The sequence below is a fragment of the Rhinolophus ferrumequinum genome, chromosome 9 (genome assembly GCF_004115265.2).
Source record: "Rhinolophus ferrumequinum isolate MPI-CBG mRhiFer1 chromosome 9, mRhiFer1_v1.p, whole genome shotgun sequence".
Classification (NCBI taxonomy): Eukaryota; Metazoa; Chordata; class Mammalia; order Chiroptera; family Rhinolophidae; genus Rhinolophus; species Rhinolophus ferrumequinum.
The window spans coordinates 34,466,388-34,485,428 of record NC_046292.1 but is presented as its reverse complement, the minus strand read 5'-3'; the positions used below and the strand labels follow the sequence as shown (position 1 = coordinate 34,485,428).

Genomic DNA, 19,041 nt, shown 5'->3' with positions numbered 1-19,041 from the left:
TATTTTATTTTTTTACTTTATGGGCCTTTTTTTTTAAATGCAAAGATATCAGTCTGTCAGAAAGAAATTGAGATCAAGAAGTACCACGAGAACTAGATTGGAGGCTTCTATAAATCTTACAGAAGTTACAGGTTACTGCAGAAAGTTCAAAGCATACCTTTTTAGCAAATATGACCAGAGGTGCTCAGGCCAGAATATTGGTGTTTAATGAATATGCTTTCTTTGAGTGTCTCTAATTCCTTAAGGGACTATTGCTCAGTTTGGTGGCCATACTGGTACCATCAGATCAAGGGAAGCCTGGACACTCCAGCCTAAGTACCTTCTATACTTGTGAAAACTGCCGTTAGTAAATTGAGATATCTGGCCCTAGCATTCCATTCTGGTCTTACTTGCTGAGTCACCAGGATTGTCCTGCTCCCTTGTCCACAGGTTGTCTACTAATGTCTAGGCATCACTCATATGTGGTTGCATTATGACCAGGTAACAATGAGCAGCCTGTGATGCAGAGCCAGTAATAGATATATAAAGCCCAGAGGGCCCCAACAGGGCGGGACTGGACCTACGATGGGCAGAGTGGACTGTTAAGTTACCGCATTATCAGTGTTAGAGTACATTTGCCGAGGATGATAAGTGTGACTTACGCCAAGAAAGGTAACATATAGTTATAAAATGGTCAAGGGGATCCTATTTCATTCAGCAGGATATTTAGTACATCAGAGTTGGACTGTAGTTCTTTATCTTGTTTAAATGCAAGCTGAAACACAGCTATCAGAGATCTAACAACCTGTGTTTTCCAAATGCACAGCTATGTTACTGACTTGTTTTTGAGATGTACACTGCACTGCGCCTGCTTGTTAGAAGTTGTAATTTGTTAGAAATGTCTTACCTGGATTCAGACAAAATGTTTCTCTCCATACTGGGGTATGCCTTTCCAGTGGGTGGGTCGAAAACTCATTTTTTGGCTGAAGTATAGCATACGCATATACACAGAAACGTATATACATTGTAAGTGTACGGCTTGGTGGAAGAGTCCTTTCTAAATGTAAAACTGTCACCCCGTTAGTAGTTTCATTGAAACTAACATAGGAACTAAGATTTTCCTCTGTGAACTTTTGGGAAGCCTCTTTCATTACTTTTTTTTTAACTTGCTATTTCAATATTCGTCATTTGTTCTTTATTGAACAGAGATATAAGAGAATTGGCTTTAGTGTCAGTGTTTAAGAAAATATGCTTTAGAATCAGACAGAATTTGGTTCAAGTTTCTTGTAAGGCTGGTTTAAAGATTAAAATGGAGAATATATGCAATGTGCCTGGCACATAACATATAATTAGTGAATTTTTTGACTGTTACTAGGTTACCATCTTTTAATGAAGATAATTGGGGGAGATTAGAATAGTTGAAATATAAAATAGAAAGCATTGTCTGGTAGGCACAACAGTATACACTTTTACATTAAAATTCTGAATGTGAATGTGAACAATCAGAATTTTAATCTCATTTGACCTTATTTGAGAATATCATAAATCTACTTTTTTTTCAAGTGTATATTAGTTGCAAGTAAAATTTTAATGGCTATATAGCAGCATTTTCAGAGTCAAATATAAGAATAAGACAAACCATTTTTTAAGAGAGGATTTGGTAGAATCATGACATTATTGAGGTTTACAAATACTTATATAGATCTTTATTTGTTTTGGCACATTGTTTTCAAATTGGATGTTTTGTCATCAGTTGAATGGACTAAAAAAATTAAGCATATTACTGTGATTTTCAATACAACTAGTTTTCTACTTACTCTTTTTACCTACTGCAAAGTAGAATTTATTATTAGTTAAATATCAATTGTAGCTTTATATACGGGGTGCCAAAAAATATATACAAGTGGACACTTTGGTCAACGTTGCTTAAGCAGCAGTTCACCGTAATCAGAAGTGTCTGGACGCTGACGGTAACCACTTTGAGCACCTCTTGTAACTGCAGAAGTCAAACGTGACTTGTATTCATCTTTTGTCATTAGTACATATTGAGTATTACAATTTTAATACAGTTTTCTTTTCTTAAAATGTGTATACATTTTTTTGGCACTCTCTGTATATGTTTGTTAATCTGATATATCAGGTAGCGTTTGCTGTGTAAAAAGCCACACTAACTTAAGTGGCTTAAAACAAAATGTTTCTCACAGTTCTGTGGACTGGCTGGGAGATTCTTTTAGTCTGTACTGGGTAGGCTAGGGCTGAATGATCTAGCATGGCTTCATTCACATGTCTGGCATTTGGCTGCCTTTTTGGTCCAGGAGGCACTTTACATTTCTGGTAATTGGCTTGATTTCAGCTGGGGTGTTGGCCACAAAACTCTCATCATCTTGTAGACAATTTAGGTCAGTTTTGCTCAATCATTTAGTGACAGGAAGGTTTTCAGGAGTAAAAGACTACAAACACTGGAAATCTCTCCTTCTGTCAAGTGGGCTATTGTCCTGTTGACCAAAGGAGGGAGCAATTATGTCAACAGTATAAAACAACCACTATGTATTTTAAATTGTATTGGGTGTTAATATGATGCATTAACTAACAATTGAGTAGAGTTAGACAGCAGGTATCTGTAGTAGATACACCACAGTTTATGACATTCTCTAGTAGTGTTCAGCATTCAAATCATAAAGAAAGACAACGAGGTTACTTATTTTAGGTTTGGTATAATCAGAGGTGAATAAGTAGGAACTTGACAGCATTGCTGAAATGGATGATTATGGTTCACCTGGGTCTGGAGGTAGGCTATACTAAACATTTATGAAGGACTGGGGATAAAGGTCTAGAAACTGAGGAGGTGATGAAGGCAAGTCACAGATTCAATGAGAATAAAGGAAGTAGGTTGAGGAAAAGAAGTTTTGGCCAGCAAGGGATTTTCAGAGTTTGGGATGTAGTGGATCCGCAAAATGATGAAATCTAAGATAAAGTAGAAGAAGATAATTAAAGCTGAGAAATAGAAAGTCAAAGTCCAAGGCTTTGGAGAGATTCATTTTATTAAACCTCAAAGGCCTTTTCTTGTGCTAACATTCCTGCTTCCCTGAGTCAGTGTGATATCGTAGAGGTGGATTAAATGGGCTAAGGGAAAATCCTGAATTGCTTGTTGGAGTCATTGAATGAGGTGGGAGAAGTCCCAGGAGCATTGCAAGAGCTATAGAAGAAAGAAAGATGGTTGAAATACTCTGATGCTGCTGTTTGTACAAACTCCTGGACTTACTTTTCCAGTTAGGAAAGTATATTTTCTATCCTGTTTACCTACTTTTAAAGAATATTTGACTCTTCTCCCTTCTATTTCACATTTGTATTTTATTTTCTTAGGATAGAGGCCTTTAAAAAATAGGGAGGGGGATTGAGAAAGTAGAGAGGAGGGAGGATTAGTGATTTTATTTTTTTTAAGTGATTAAAGTTAGGAGAACATTCGAAGGTTCTCAACTGTCCATTTTCTCTATTATGAAAAGCTCATAATTATAGATCATGAGAAGAAGCCTTGTTTACTTGTAATCCAACTTTTAATGCATTTATAAGACAGAGATTACATAAAGTATCTTTAAAATGCAAAAATTTTAGAAATATCGTATTTTTTTTTAATTTTAGACGGCTAACCCGTTGTTTTAGAAGATAGAGTACTAGTCATTAAGTTTATAATATATCTTAATACATTTTTACTTCTATAACAACATGGAACCAGAATTAAGATGATATGATTATCTGTCCTTGAATTGTAAAGTTATACTTTGGAAGAGATCTTAAAATCCTAATCACCTGTAAATTCTAAGTAATATGTTTCGTGAAAATATTTATCAACCTATTCTTCAGATTTTCACATTATACTTGTACATATGTAGTACGTATAGTCATAGCAGCATGAATGAAACTTATTTTAATAGTTTTCTTCATAAGTATTTCATAATCTACTAATTAGACATTTGTAACTACTAAACAAAGCCCTCTTAAATTACATATCCAGTTATTTGGATACTTAATTGTAAATGATAAATCAATGTCTGCATTAATTTTTTAGCATATTGAAAAATAATTTTTCTGACTTTGTTTCTTAGATTTTTTCAAATGAAATACTGGGCTTTCATTTTCATAAAGTACTTGTTAGACTTAAGAAGGAAGTCTAATGCAGTATACTTTATTAACTGCTGGACGCAGAGTTATCTGGGAGAATATGGATTTGACTTCCCCCAGGATCTGTACAGATGGGAAAGACTGATCTAGTTGGCTTTGATAAATTATATGTGCCTTAAATTATTTTTTTAAAGCGTATTCCTGTAAGTCTCAGTCTGTCTGTCTGTCAGTATTCTACCCAACTTAATTTTTTTTTTATGTTTAGGATAAATATATTTACCATACTGCTCCAGTTGAAAAATCACACAGCAAACTGCAAAGCAGAACATCAAGATCACAGAAGAAAAAGTCCAAGTCACCTGAGAGAAGTAAATATTGCGTAAATGCAAAAAGCTACGAACAGCCTACGATTTCTTCAAAATCACACTCTCCATCTCCCTACACAAAAAGACGCATGTGTGAGCTATCTGAAGACACCAGGCGGCGGCTGGCCCATTTAAATCTGGGACCCTATGAATTCAAAAGAGAAACAGACAGACCTCCGTTTGTGATTAGACATGTATGTGTTCCCTTAAAGATTTCCATTTGAAACTGATCTAATCTGTTCTTCCACGAAAATATTATTCTAAAACTTCTTTCAATTTCTAGCTTATATTAATAATTTTCTTTCCTGAACTGTTAGCCTAGCAATCTAAAATGGAACATTAACTTAGAATAAAAGAACATTCCTTTGTCAGTCTTTAAACCTGACAGAGATCAAGTTCCGTTATGCCTGCCATGTTAAATCCTCTCAGTACCCATTTCCTTTCTTCTTATACAGTGGACAGTGCAATATTAATAACTCTACAAATTGAACTTAGTGTTACTGATATTAGTACTAAAATGGCAGTGTAGGGTTTTAAAAGAGGAGCTAGTTTTCTTTATGAGAAGGAAGACCCGCTTCCCCCAGCCTTTTTAAAAATTACATTGGAAAGTAAGGTTCTTTCGAAATTATATCGCTTGGGTAAACCTTACATAATGGATCTTTGAAGCAAATCATTATTTGATGGAGATGGGAAGGCCTTTGAAAATGAAGAGAGTTAACTTGAGGGTCGCCTAGTTCTACTCTTTCTGTACAGAAACCTGGTTTTGTTGTGGTTTAAGTTGTCCATGTGATGGTCAAGCAGACTTCTGTTAATTTGAAATGTCTATAATCAGAATATTTAATAGAGGACCTTCTCAGAATCTTCATAGTTTCTTGAAAAAAATTTATGAAAATTTTTACCTTAAAAGTATTTCTTTAACAAAGGCTTACAAATGCTGACAAATGTATAATAATAATAATAATATTTTTTTAGATTGAAGTACCTAGAGAAGCAAAACAACTTTTTGGATATCTATGAAATTATTTCTGATTTTAATGCCTCTAATTCATTTTGCCCAAATTCCAAAGTGTAAATATAAATGTAAACATGCAAATATATTCCTTTGATGATCTAATAGCTTTTTGAATATACATCACCTTTAGGTTCAGATTTTCTTTGTGATACCTTCTTTAAAATTTAGATGTGCCTTAAACAACATTTCATTCCATCTTTATATTTTGACTATGAATCCTTTATTTTTTAACTTAAAGGAATATAATTTTTTTATTGTAAAAAGAAAATGTATACTATAATAGGTACTTTTAAATGTTAATATTTCATTGAGGTTACTGTGATTACGTTTGTCTTATTTCTGTAGAATTCATTTATAAATTCTGGTCACATTTTTTTGTGTGTGTGGTTGTTTGTATAAACAGTATCCAAATAATGTTTACTTGCTTATTTGATGGCAGTTTCAGAATGCCTTTAATTTTATATCTGCCCTCAATTTTAAATTAAATTGAAGAGAAAGGACATACTGAATTCTAATCTGAAGGAATAGTAACATTTTAATTAAGATGCCTTTGTACAAAGATAACCAGGAATTTTTGGGGGGTTAGCCACATAAAAATTGTCTAGGGAAATAACTGCTCTTAAAATGTTTACTATATTATTTTTTTCACATTAGTGTTCAAAATAGAATAATTCTAATACGGCTTGGTATAAACTTTGACATTTTTATTTAAATTATTTCCCTCTCAGCTTTCTAATGAATAGAAAGAAATGCATACTTCTAAGCCTGTAGTTAGAAAATTGCTTTCCTTATTATATAGGAAATTGGATTTTTCCAGTTGTATTTGTAAACATAGACATGTCATTTTTCCCCAGGAAAACATTCATGATTTTAAAAGTACTTAACAAACTGATAACCAAGCAAAATTTTAATTTGGTATATGCATATGCAAAAAGTTAACACTTTTAGGAAAGACATTGAAGTTTTACACACATTGTATGAGAATACCCTTAAAGAATATGGAGCAGTTTCAAGAAAGCACTAGCATGCTCCCACACGAACCGGCACAACCAGTCTAGAAGAGCTAAACAGCATTTTTTCTTTTTCACGTGTGAAGAATAGGATTTCATTTATGCAAACTAGGATCGTTTTCTCTATTGTGGTAAAACACACCTGATATAAAAGTTACCAGTTTAATCATTTTAAAGTGTATAATTTAGTGGCATTAAGTACATTCATATTGTTGTTCAGCTGTCACAACTGTCCAGTTCCAGAACGACTTTATCACCCTAAATGGAAACCTTATACTCATTAAGCATTCATTTCCCGTTCCTCCCTTTCCCCCGCCCCTGGCAACCACTAATCTGCTTTCTATCTCTGGCTTTTCCTACTGACATTTCATATAAGTGGAAGCATATAGTATTTGGCCTTTTGTGTCTGGCTCTTTTCATTTAGCACCGTGTTTTCAAGTTTTCATTAATGTTGTAGCATGTATCAGTACTTGATTCTTTCTATGTATGAATAATAATCCATGACATGGATGCACCACATTTTGTTTAGCCATCATCTGTTGATTGGCATTTGGGTTGTTTTCATTTTTTGGTTATATGAATGGTGCTTCTATGAACATTTGTACGTAAGCTTTTGTTTGAATATCTGTTTCAATTCCTAATTGATACAATGCCTAGAAGTGGAATTTCTGGGCCATAAGGTAATTCTGTGTTTAATTGTTGAGGAATTGTCAAACTGTTGTTTTCCACAGGGGTTGCCACATTTACATTCCCACCAGCGATGTATGAGGGTTCCAGTTAGCCACATTCTCAGTAACACGTATTTTCTATTTTGTTTTATTTTTATTATAGCGTCCTAGGGGGATGTGGAGTGGTATCTCATTATGGTTTTGATTTACATTTCCCTAATGACTAATGATGTTAAGCATCTTTTCATGTGCTTGAAAGCGATTTGTGTATTTTCGTTGGAAAAATGTCTGTTCAAGTTCTTTGCCCATTTTTAAGTGGTTTGTTTGTCTTTTTGTTGTTCAGTTGTAAGTTTTCTTTATATATTTAGGGTTCTACAACCTTATCAGGTATTATTTGTAAATTTTTTTCCTCATTCTGTAGCTTGTCTTTTGACTATTCTTTTTTTTTAATTTTTAAAAATTGTAGTAAAATATACACAATATAAAACTTACTATTTTAATGATTTTTAAGTGTACAGCTATAAGTTCACAGCATTCAACAGCATTCACACTGTTGAGTAATCATTACCACTGCCTGTCTCCAGAACACTTTTCATCTTGCTAAACTGAAACTCTGTATCCATTAAACAATTCCCGTTCCCCTTCAGCCCCTGGCAACTACCATTCTATTTTCTGTCTCTATGAATTTTATTACTTTAGGTATCTCATATAATTGGAATATACAGTATTTATCCATTTGTGAATGGTTTATTTCACTTAGCATAATGTCATCAAGGGTCATTCATGTTATAGCGCGTGTCAGAATTTCCTTTTTATAGCAGGATGATATTCTTTTATATATCTATATATAGATCTATATATCTATATATATATTTCACTTAGCATAATGTCATCAAGGGTCATTCATGTTATAGCGCGTGTCAGAATTTCCTTTTTATAGCAGGATGATATTCTTTTATATATCTATATATAGATCTATATATCTATATATATATAAATAAAACGTGGCATATATATATATATATATATATATATATATATATATATGCCACGTTTTATTTATTCATCTGTTGTTGGACACTTGGGTTGCTTCCACCTTTTGGCTATTGTGAACAATATTGCTGTGAACATGGTGTAAAAATATCTGTTTAATTCCTCACTTTCACTTTAGGGTATATACCCAGAAGTGGAATTGCTGGATCATATGACAATCCTATTTTGAGTTTTTTGAGGAACTGCTATACTCTTTTCCGTAGTAGTCGTACCATTTTACATACCACCCACAAACAGTACAAAACAGTTTCAATTTCTCACATCCTTGTCAACACTTAGTATTTTCTGTGTTTTTTTTTATAATAGTGATCCTAATGGGTGGGAAGTATTATCTCACTGTGCTTTTGGTTTACATTTCCCCAATGATTAGTGATGTTGAACATTTTTCTATGTGCTTTTTGGTCATTTGTATATCCTTTGGAGAAATATCTATTTAAGTCCTTTGCCCACTTTTAATTGAGTTTCTTAAATTAAGTTGTAGAAGTTTCTTTATTTTTCTGCACATTAATGCCTGTGTATCAGATAATGATTTGCAAATATTTTCTCCTGTGGGTTGTCTTTTCATTCTCCTGGCATTGTTCTTTTATGCAAAAAGTTTTAAATTTTGATGAACAGAGTTGTCTTTTTTATACAGATTTATATCTCTCTGACTTTTTAAATTTTGGTTAGAAAATGTGGTTGACTTACTATCTGTAAGCTTCTGGGCATGCTGGGCTCTGAACACAGCCCCATAAAGACACTGTTCGAATTCAAAATCTATATGCTAAAGAGATAAGTAGCAAATGGCTAAACTTGTTTTTTAAATGTGGCAAAGTAGATTCCTCTTTTTTAAACTTTGTAATGGAAAGGAAATTAGGCAATGGAGTGATGGATATTTCAATGGTAAATTTGTTCATTTTAAAGTAGGCTTATATATATATATATATAATTTAAAATCTCTGGAATTTAATTTTCATTTTGTTTAAAAACAGACAGCAAAATACGCAACTAAACTCTCTGACTTTGAAACATGCCGGATCCATATAGTCATTTTCACGTTAACCTGATGATATGTGGTCCGTGTATTTTAGTTGATTTTTAGCCATGAGACTGAAAGAAGATTTAAGCTCTTTTTTTTTTTTTTTTTTTTTAACTGAGATCCTTTTCCTTCTAGGTTGATCCCCCAAGTCCCAGGGCTGATACTTTATTTGGATCTTCTGGCAGAGACTGTGAAAGAGATGGATGGTCCAGGATACACAATGGTAAGCTACAACTTCTCTCTCTTCATTGCTTTGGCTGCCTTTGCTACAATCAAGCCTCAGTTAACTTGGCATTGATGAACAGAAACAGAATCTTTGCTGTATTATTGGATAATGTGGTATAGTTATACCACATTATAATTATACCACACCACTTTTTATAACTTGTGGGACACCCATATAGATACTCTCTAAAAATAGTAGAATTTCTGTGCTGCTATAAACCATTTCCTTTTTTGAGATTCAAAACATGTATTAGCATATTAAATAAAGACTGATACTTTCTAGGAAAAAAACAAAACTCGATTTTGTTTTGCTCAATGCCGTCTAAATTTATTTGACTGTGGAACCCCTTTCTCACCTTAACACATATTACTACTTAGTTTGTGGAACAGGCTTTGGGAAATACCATAGTAAAAAGAGTTCAAGGTTATATTTTGGACATACATTTACATATACATTTGAATACTTGTTCTGCCACTTATTTATAAAGTAGACATTCTTGAACAAATCCTTAACTACTTTGATGATCAGTTCATTTATTAAAGAATGAAGATAGTTTGGTAAATGTTACCATGTAAACTGCCCTAGCACATAGGACTTATAAATAAATAAATAAATAAATAAATAAATAAATAAATAAATAATGGTTATCATTTATATTTCTGAAAAGATAACCTAAAAATCCTTTTGGTTTAGTTTATAAGAATATTTCTTTTATCTGTAGCCTTGGTCCTAATGTTTAGATAAGTATTTTCTTAAGTTCAACATGAAGTTGATTTTTATGAAGATTAAATAGTAGTGTATAATTAGGGATATTTGAGTGTTAATATCTTTAGACTTTGGCTAGCCAGTTCAGCAAGCATTCACCGGCAGCCTTTGAGTTAATTTACTACACACTGAGAAAGGCATAGAAGAAGAAAAATGAGATAGATTGAAAAAATATATAATCATGACATCTAGTGAGCTCTGTCTATTTCTGTTTCCACACTGTAGTGTATAATTTCTTTTTTTAAAAACGAGGAAATGAAATATTCTTCTCTGAGAACATGCAGTGTTTGTGCTCATTTATTTTGCTTTTCTAGCACTAACTGGGAGATAGATGTGGTAATCAATACGTCTTTTCTACCTAGAATGTCAATTTATATGAAATTAGGAACAGATGTTATACTATTTCCCCTCTTGGAAGAAATTTATGGGCATCAAAAATAAGCTTCAAGAATAAGAAAATCACAAATAACTTCAATATAGATGTTTATTTGGGAGATGTTTTTGGAATGCACTTAAGCGTCTGATTTCTCTTGACAGTTATACATTGGCCAAATTTCAGACTTAACAGAAAAGTTGAAAGAGTACAAAGTATTCTCATATACCACAAATATTTGCTTTTCTCTCTCTTTCTTTTATCTCTTTCCCTTCCCTGCCTCCATCTCTGTATGAGTACCTGCGTATAAGCTGTTTTTTTTGACAAGGACACCACTATGGAATGAACTGTGTCCCTCCCAAATTCCTCTGTCAAAGCTCTAACCCCAGTGTAATGGTATTTGGAGTGGGGCCTTTGGGAGGTAGTTAGGTTTACATGAGGTCATGAGGGTGGGGCCCTCATGATAGGGTTAGTGTCCTTATAAGAAGAGACACCAGAGATCTTGCTTTCCCTCCCTGCCATGTGTAGACACAGCTAGAAGGCAGCCATCTTCAAGTCAGAACAAGAGCTTTTACCAGAAACTTACTGTGTTGGCACCTGGATATTGGACTTCCAGCTTCCAGGACTAGGAGAAATAACTGTTGTTTAAGCCACCCAGTCTATGGTATTTTGTTATGGCAGCCTGAGGAGACTAATATAGATACTATCTTATGTGATGCAATTATCAAAAGTGGGAAATTAACAAAAATATAGGAATAGTAACTAACCTGTAAACCTAAATCAGATTTTGCCACTTGTCCCAATAACATCTTTATAGCATAAGAAACCCCACATCATGCATAGCTTTCAGTTGCCACGTGTCTTTAGTTTTCTTGAACATGGTTTAGTTCCTTAGTCTTTCTTTGTATTTGACATTGATAATTTTGAAGAGTACAAGCCAATTATTTTGTAGTATGTCCCTCAATTGGGGATTGTTTGCTTTTTCCTCATCGTTAGATTAGCTTATTCATTTTTCCCCAGAATACAACAGACGTAATGTGTTATTCTTAGTACCTCGTGTTATACTTAGTACCTGGAGGTGCATGATGTTGCTTTGTTACTGGTGATGTTAATTTGCTCACTTGATTAATAAGATGATGCCTGCTAGGTTTCTGCATCAGAAAGGTGCTGTTTCTTCCCTTTGTGATTATGAGCACATACCTTGTGACCATGTAATGTCCTGTTACTCCTCAGCTTTGACCCTGTTAGCATACATTAAGGATTCTTGCCTGAAACAATTTATATTGTGATGTTTGCCAAATAGTAAATTGTTTTAAATTCCATTATTCTTTGTACATTTATTACTTGCATTTCTCCTATAAAGATTTTCCTGTATCGTTTCTGTAATTTTAATGCCCCTGTTCTTTTGACTAAATTTTTTTGTTTTCCTGGCAGGCAGTTGAGCACTTGTGATTTTGGGTTCTCATCAGCTATTTAAGTGCATATGGGAATTTCTTATGATAGAGTCTCTTAAAAGTGAATTTTCACCTATGACTATCTTACTTTAGTGGAAATTCTTCTTGAACATTTTCTTGCCAAATTATCTTGCCTAATATATATCTTAAGTTTTTATAGGATACCATTTCCATCACCATTGATTGTTTTAGTCTTCAGAATAATCATGTGAAGATGAATTTAACTATATATGATCAAGAAAAATGACAGAGGGTTAGAAAGGTTGATTAATGTTGGAGAGCTACAAAATAACCACGGTCAGTCTAGAATCCAGGTCTTCTAATCACAAGTTCCTTTGTTTTCTAGCACTATCCTACTACTTTCTCCACTTTCATTCAAGTGTGTAGTTTTTTTGTTTGTTTGTTTTTTGTTTTTTAGATAAATTTTTCAAGCACATTTTCTCTACCTGGAATTGCCATGGCATATAATTCTAATTGTAATTTGTTTAGTCCTTTTGAAGAAACTTAGTATGTCTTACACCTCAAGAATGTTTGGAAGCTTTATCCAGTCACTTATGTATTTTGAAGAGGAAATGAAGGGGATCGTTCTGGCCTCTTTTATTTGCTGAGAATTTAGGAAATATGTTAGACTCTGCCTCCCCCTTGGAGGAAACTTCTCTTTGAAGATTCTTTTATGTGTTTCATTTCTACATAAGATTGTAATCTTTTATGAGCTTTCCCTAATCCCTTTGTTTGATGGTTATTATTTGTAAAGTAAAATAAATTTGAAATAATATTCAAATCTTAATATGCCGTATCTTGAGTAGATAGCAATAAAGGGTAATATTTTAATGTTTTCTGAATAAAATAACATAATCATCATGTATATACTTATTAGCAAAATGTCTCATTTGTTTCAGCTTTTATTGAAATGTGTGTCTCCTCATTTTAGAGCAGTAGGCAGCTAAACAGTGCCATGTTTAGGAACTCCTTTTTTACTTTATTTCTCTATTCTTTAGTAAACATTTTTAACAGCTTTATTAAGGTATAATTTATCTACCATAAAAGTTACCTGTTTTAAGTGTACAATTAAATGATTTGTAATACATTTGCATAGTTGTATAACAACCACAATCCATTCTTAGAATATTTGCATCATCCAGAAGAGTCTCCTTATAACCATTTGCAGTAAATCTGCATTCCTGCCTCAGCCCCTGGATTGTTTTTCCACCTTGGGGCTAATTATGAATAAATGCTACTGTAAACATTTACACTGAAGTCTTTGAATAAACATATATTTTTATTTCTCTTGGAAAGATACCTAGGAATGAAATTCTACTTCATGTGGTAAATTTATGTTTAATTTTTTAAGTAATAGCCAAGTGTTTTCCAATGTGGTTAGACCATTTCACATTCCCACCAGCAGTGTATGAGGTTTTCAGTTTCTCCACATCCTTGACAACACTTGTTATTGCTTTTTTACTATTATTATAACCATTCCTGTGGGTACACAGTCCTATCTCTTTGTGATTTTAATTTGCATTTGACTAATGGCACTGAACGTTTTTTCATATGCTTGTCAGTCATTTGTATATCTTTTTTTTTTCTTCATTAATTTTTTTTTTTTTTTTTATTGGGGAAGGGGAACAGGACTTTATTGGGCAACAATGTGTACTTCCAGGATTTTTTTCCAAGTCAAGTTGTCCTTTCAGTCTTAGTTGTGGAGGGCGCAGCTCAGCTCCAGGTCCAGTTGCTGTTTTCTAGTTGCACGGGGCACAGCCCACCATCCCTTGCGGGAGTCGAGGAGTTGAACTGGCAACCTTATGGTTGAGAGCCCACTGGCCCATGTGGGGATCGGACCGGCAGCCTTTGGAGTTAAGAGCACGGAGCTCCAACCGCCCGAGCCACTGGGCTGGCCCCCTGTATATCTTTTTTGATGATCGTTACTCTTCTAGTCATTGGTAGGAAACTTGCTCTTTCCTAAACTTCAGACAAGAAAAAAAAAAATGAGGGAGGAAAGTCTGAGACTTTTGCTACTGAGACTTTGACAGCCACAGAAATAAGAAAGATAAATGTATTAAAGGTCAGAATAAACAGTTTCAAGTGAATACATCACAATTCAGAAAGAAATAGAAAACATTTTATTAAGTGTCTTTCCTTTTTAGAAGGTTGGCTCTCCTGAGAGAGATTAACCCTAGTTTTATTTTATAAAGCTAGACATCTTAACTTTGCTTCCAGTTATAGGGACTGACATATGGCAAATGCATTGGCCATATGCTCCATGGAGATTCACAGGACAGCAGAGGCAACCTTAGAATGTTAACGTGGGCACTGGGGTAAGTGCTGACAAAGAACTCCAGGGGCCTCTCTTTGAAGGTTCAAATAGGTATATACATTCAGCATTAGGGACGTTTTACAATAGTAGTCGCACTAACGACCAGAATGACGTTTCACTCCTTGAAGTTATGAGAAAGGAAGATGATAGTTAGGGTACTGTGGAGGTTGCCAAGATGGGTATTAACTCACAGGAAACACATAGTGGTAATCATTATCTCAGAATAGGGCTCAAGAATTACTTTGCTAGAATGAAAGTTGATACAGAGATGCTGAGTTTTAGATTAAAGTTCTTTAAGTCCTGCTTGAAGTTGGGATTGGTCCTTCAGGACTGAGTCAGACACCTCTGAACCTGTTGGTGAGGGTCAACGATGGAGGACTGAAGGATGCAGAGGCTCTAGGTTATCAGGCTCCTCTCAGTGTGAATGGTGACTTTAATACAAGGTGGATCCTATATTAGATGGTTGCTAAGGAAATGTTTTGATGACTGATGGCCACTTTTTTTTCTAATGTGTACTGTTAGTCTCTACTTGGTACTTGATTAATTTGATTATATATCACGTCCATTTGGTTAACAAATCCATAATCTGATGTCATTTTTGAGACTAAAGTCACTTTATTCTGTGTGCTTTTGTTGTATAATAAGGAAATCTACTGTGCTTATATTAGTGGAAGTAGCACTGAACTAATAATTAAAGACCTCAGTTCCATTACTTGTTAACTATACAGAAAGTCAGTCTCCTGAAATGTAGAGTAGAAATAATAATTAGTCTTACTTATTGCATTAGTCTGCTTAGGCTACCATAACAAAAAACCATAGACCAGGGGCTTAAACAACAGACATTTATTTTGTCACGTTTCTGGATGCTGGGAAATCCAAGACCAAGGTGCTGACAAGGTAGGTTTCATTGTAAGATCCTTTCTCTTGGCTTGTAGGCAGCTACCACTTCACTGTATGCTTACATGACCTATTTGTGTGTGCATGGAGAAAGAGATTGAAAAAAACAGCAGGAGAGCATGTGCATGAGTGCAAGCTCTCTGATGTCTCTGAGGGCCAATCCTCATGACCTTCACCTAACCTTGATTACCACCCAAAGGCCCAATCTCCAAATATCATCACTTTGGGGATTAGGGCTTCAACATATGAATTTTGGGATGACACAAACATTCAATCCATAACACCTATTTCATGAGTTTGCTAGAGCATCAAATAGGAGCCAACATTTATTGAATGTGTGTTTTCTGCTAGCTGCTATCTAAGGACTTATATTTCATTGGTTAATTACTCATAGTAACCTCAACAATTTTAGATACTATTATTTATCCCCATTTTACAGATGAAGAAACCTGAGACTTAAAGAAGTAAAGTAAGTTGGTCAAGATCACACACACACGATCTGAATTAGCTCTTTCTTCATGCTTTTCTCAAATGTGACCCATTCATTAAGGCCCAACTCAATATTCTCCTCGTTCAGGAAGTTTTCTCTGATTACCTTCAACCTTGAGAGATTGACCTCTGATACGACTTTTTAATAGCACTAATTGCCTGTACCATTCTGTTCCTTTATGCTGCTATTATTCACCTTTGCGTAACATAAAGTAGATTATAAGTACCTCACAACCATGGGCCGGGACTCTTATTATTTCCTTTATCTTGTGCATTTAGAATATAGTTAGTAATAATTGGTAAGGATGATTAAATGTGAACATTGGGAAACCTCAGGTCAAAGTAACAGCTTGATTTGTAAAAAATGAAAGAAAATTATAAATCTGCTTGAATCAGGGAAAGTTTATAAAATGTTTTGTGGGAAGCAGAAGACATACCAGTGTTTTAATATATTGATACTTTTAATATTATATTAGCTGTCAGAAGGAATACGTACCATGTCCAGAAATTATTACCTTAATTTTTTTACAATATAAAAAAGCAGTGTTTATTTACATTCTATATACCTTAATTTTCAAAGTTAGCATATTTGGAGAGCTAAGCTCAGTATGTCCTTATCGTTTTTTTGTTTCTTCTGCTACTTGTGGCCATGATATACATTAGACTTTATAGAAGAGGAGTTGGGCTGTGATTTACTTTCATTTTGAATTTTGAAAAGCACTTGAAGTAAGTTGAATCTTACTGAATTAAATGGCGAAATTTTCCTTGTGTAAAAGACATTAATGTTTCAACTTTTCTCTGTAATGTTTCACGACACTTGAAATGAACATCTTATACCATAAAAAAGCTAACTAATCGAATAGCGACTATCCTAGGTGTCTATCCATATAGATATATTTTTTCCTGGACCAAGCTGTTTGGAAGGTAAAATGTAAAATGGTAGAATGCTTTTGACCAGAATGCATGAGTAAGGAAATAGAATTGTGAATTATGGCTCTAATTTGCTTGACTGTCAATATAACAGAGGTTAGAATACTTAAAAGTTGGTTCTTGAAAGTTGAATCCTTTAAGTAATGAATAAAGCCCGAAATTTTCATCTACAATGCCGTGATCATTATCTCAGGGAGAGATTTGGAATAGTTTTCTAATCCACTTTGTAACAGATACTGTACCAGGGACTTTCATAAGCTGTGTAAGTTAGTTATCACCATGACTCCCTGAGGTAAAGTAAGCATTGTCTTCAGATTCTTAAAATGAGGGATGAAGCAGATTAATTGTATAACTTGACCAAATATAAGTAATACATTTGATAAATGATGGAATTAGAAATTGAACCTAGGCTTGTTTGACTTAGAATTTGATAGTAATCGTTGGTGATGGGGTAATAATAGTCAACCTTTATTTTATTGCCGTATGTGTAATACCTACTATAATCTTTAAGACACATTATAAAGAGGCACATCAGACAGATGAGGAATCTGAGACTTAGAAAGATTAAGTAATGTGCCCAGGGTTATACAGGAAGTGCTGGGGGCTGGACTGTAATGTAAATCTACTTGTCAACAAGGTCTGTGCACTAAATAAAGTATGCTACCACCCTCGAAAGCTGGCCCTGTTTCCATTATACAGACTTGGTTCTAGCACAGACTCCAAGAATAAGAACACATGTAGTTTGACAATATCTATCAATCTATATATTCAAATTACATTTCATCATAAACCCATTTATCAACTAAAAATTATGTTTCATCCATATCAATTTCATAACCATTCATGGAGATAAATTGATTTATCAACTAAAAATTATTTTGGCTTATATTCAGATTATTTCCTACTGTAAAGAAATTAGTATTTGTGAAATCAATTGCTAAAGAACTAATACACATTTTAACTTGTTGCTTACCATCTTGGTTGTGTGTTGAAGGATTTTAAGATATTTCTGAATATTGCTATGTGAATTATAATCATAGAAGCAGAGTGATAGCAAAAAATCTAGGATGAAACAAAATTTTCTTTTTGATATGAAATATTTATAGTTTCTTTTGTATATCCTTTTTCAGATCATTCTCATCTTGGCTGCTACCGACCCAAGGATTATAAGGTATGTAGTATAAATTACAGAATGATAATTGTCCTTGCTTTCAGATAAAAGCATAAGTCAGAGATTATCATGGTCAAGAAAATGCACAAACAATAATTGTCATATCGTGAATGTCATTATTTTGGCTACACTGTCAACTGGTAGAATAGACTTTTCATTGCATGTCTTCCTATAAGTATTTTGTGGCTTTTGATCATTCATTTGGTTTAATTACTTATTGAACATGTTTTTGTATGTATATGTGCGTGTTAGAGAGATAGAGAAATTGGTTGATAGTTTTAGTAATACCTCGCAGAGTACTATTTCTAAACTTTAGTCATTCACAGAGCATCCTCATAAATTTTGCAGTGACTACGTACAATTGATCCTATTTTCTTTAAATTCGCTTTCTTTTTATCTCGCTGCTATAAATGAAAAATCAATATTACATGCTTTGAATGGAGGATAGTCTTAAAAAATAAAGTGAAAACAAAATAATGTTACTAAATTCTGGCTAGATAATTGTTATTTTTCCAAAGACTCTGAGGCATGCTCTATTTCTTAAAATGAGATGACCAATGATAGAGAGGTATAGGAGGCGTAAATAGCTAACTGAAGATTTCTGATTGAAAAATAATTGAAAAGAAAATACGTTTTTTCCTTTGTGATGCCATGTTATTTAATGTGTGTCCATGTGCCATCTAAAATATCCTTGTGTACCATCTCAGATCATTTGGGGTACCGTATTAATTATCTGCTATACCACTAGTAGTTCATGTCCTATAGTTTGAGAAGTACTGCCTCAGAGTTTGTCTTTTCTTCCCTAAATGAAAGCTTCTTGATAATAAGTAGTACTATTATATTTGGGAAAACAAAGCAAAACAAGAAACATAGCTTTTCTTATAGCTTTGCTTATTACTTGAAAACAGTGAATTTCATGCTTGCTAGCACCACATAGCATAGTACTTTGCCATGCTTTGAGTGTGATAAAATAAATATAGAACAGTTAAGTAATGAGTCAGGGCACTGTATGACTGAGGGCTCAGATCAGCCCGAGTGTCAGAATCATCCAAGTGGAACTTTACAAAAATTCATTTCAGGCCTACTAAATTGAAATTGTTGAGAATGGAGACTGGAAATATTTTATTTTTAACAAGTTTCGAGGTCATTCTTATGCAGCTCTCTTGCCATTTATCTAAGGATTGACAATTGAGAACCA

General features: G+C 33.8%; 1 protein-coding gene across 5 annotated transcripts in view; it reads left to right on the top strand.

Moving 5' to 3' along the window:
- Window positions 1–19,041, top strand: part of SPATA6 (spermatogenesis associated 6) — a 98,816-nt gene that overhangs the window by 33,420 nt on the left and 46,355 nt on the right. For all 5 annotated transcript variants that reach the window (XM_033115943.1, XM_033115945.1, XM_033115942.1 and 2 more), the window contains 3 exons: window positions 4,364–4,657; window positions 9,360–9,447; window positions 17,803–17,843. In XM_033115943.1, the coding sequence (XP_032971834.1) occupies window positions 4,364–4,657; window positions 9,360–9,447; window positions 17,803–17,843 (423 nt within the window). The remainder of the gene's footprint in view (window positions 1–4,363; window positions 4,658–9,359; window positions 9,448–17,802; window positions 17,844–19,041) is intronic.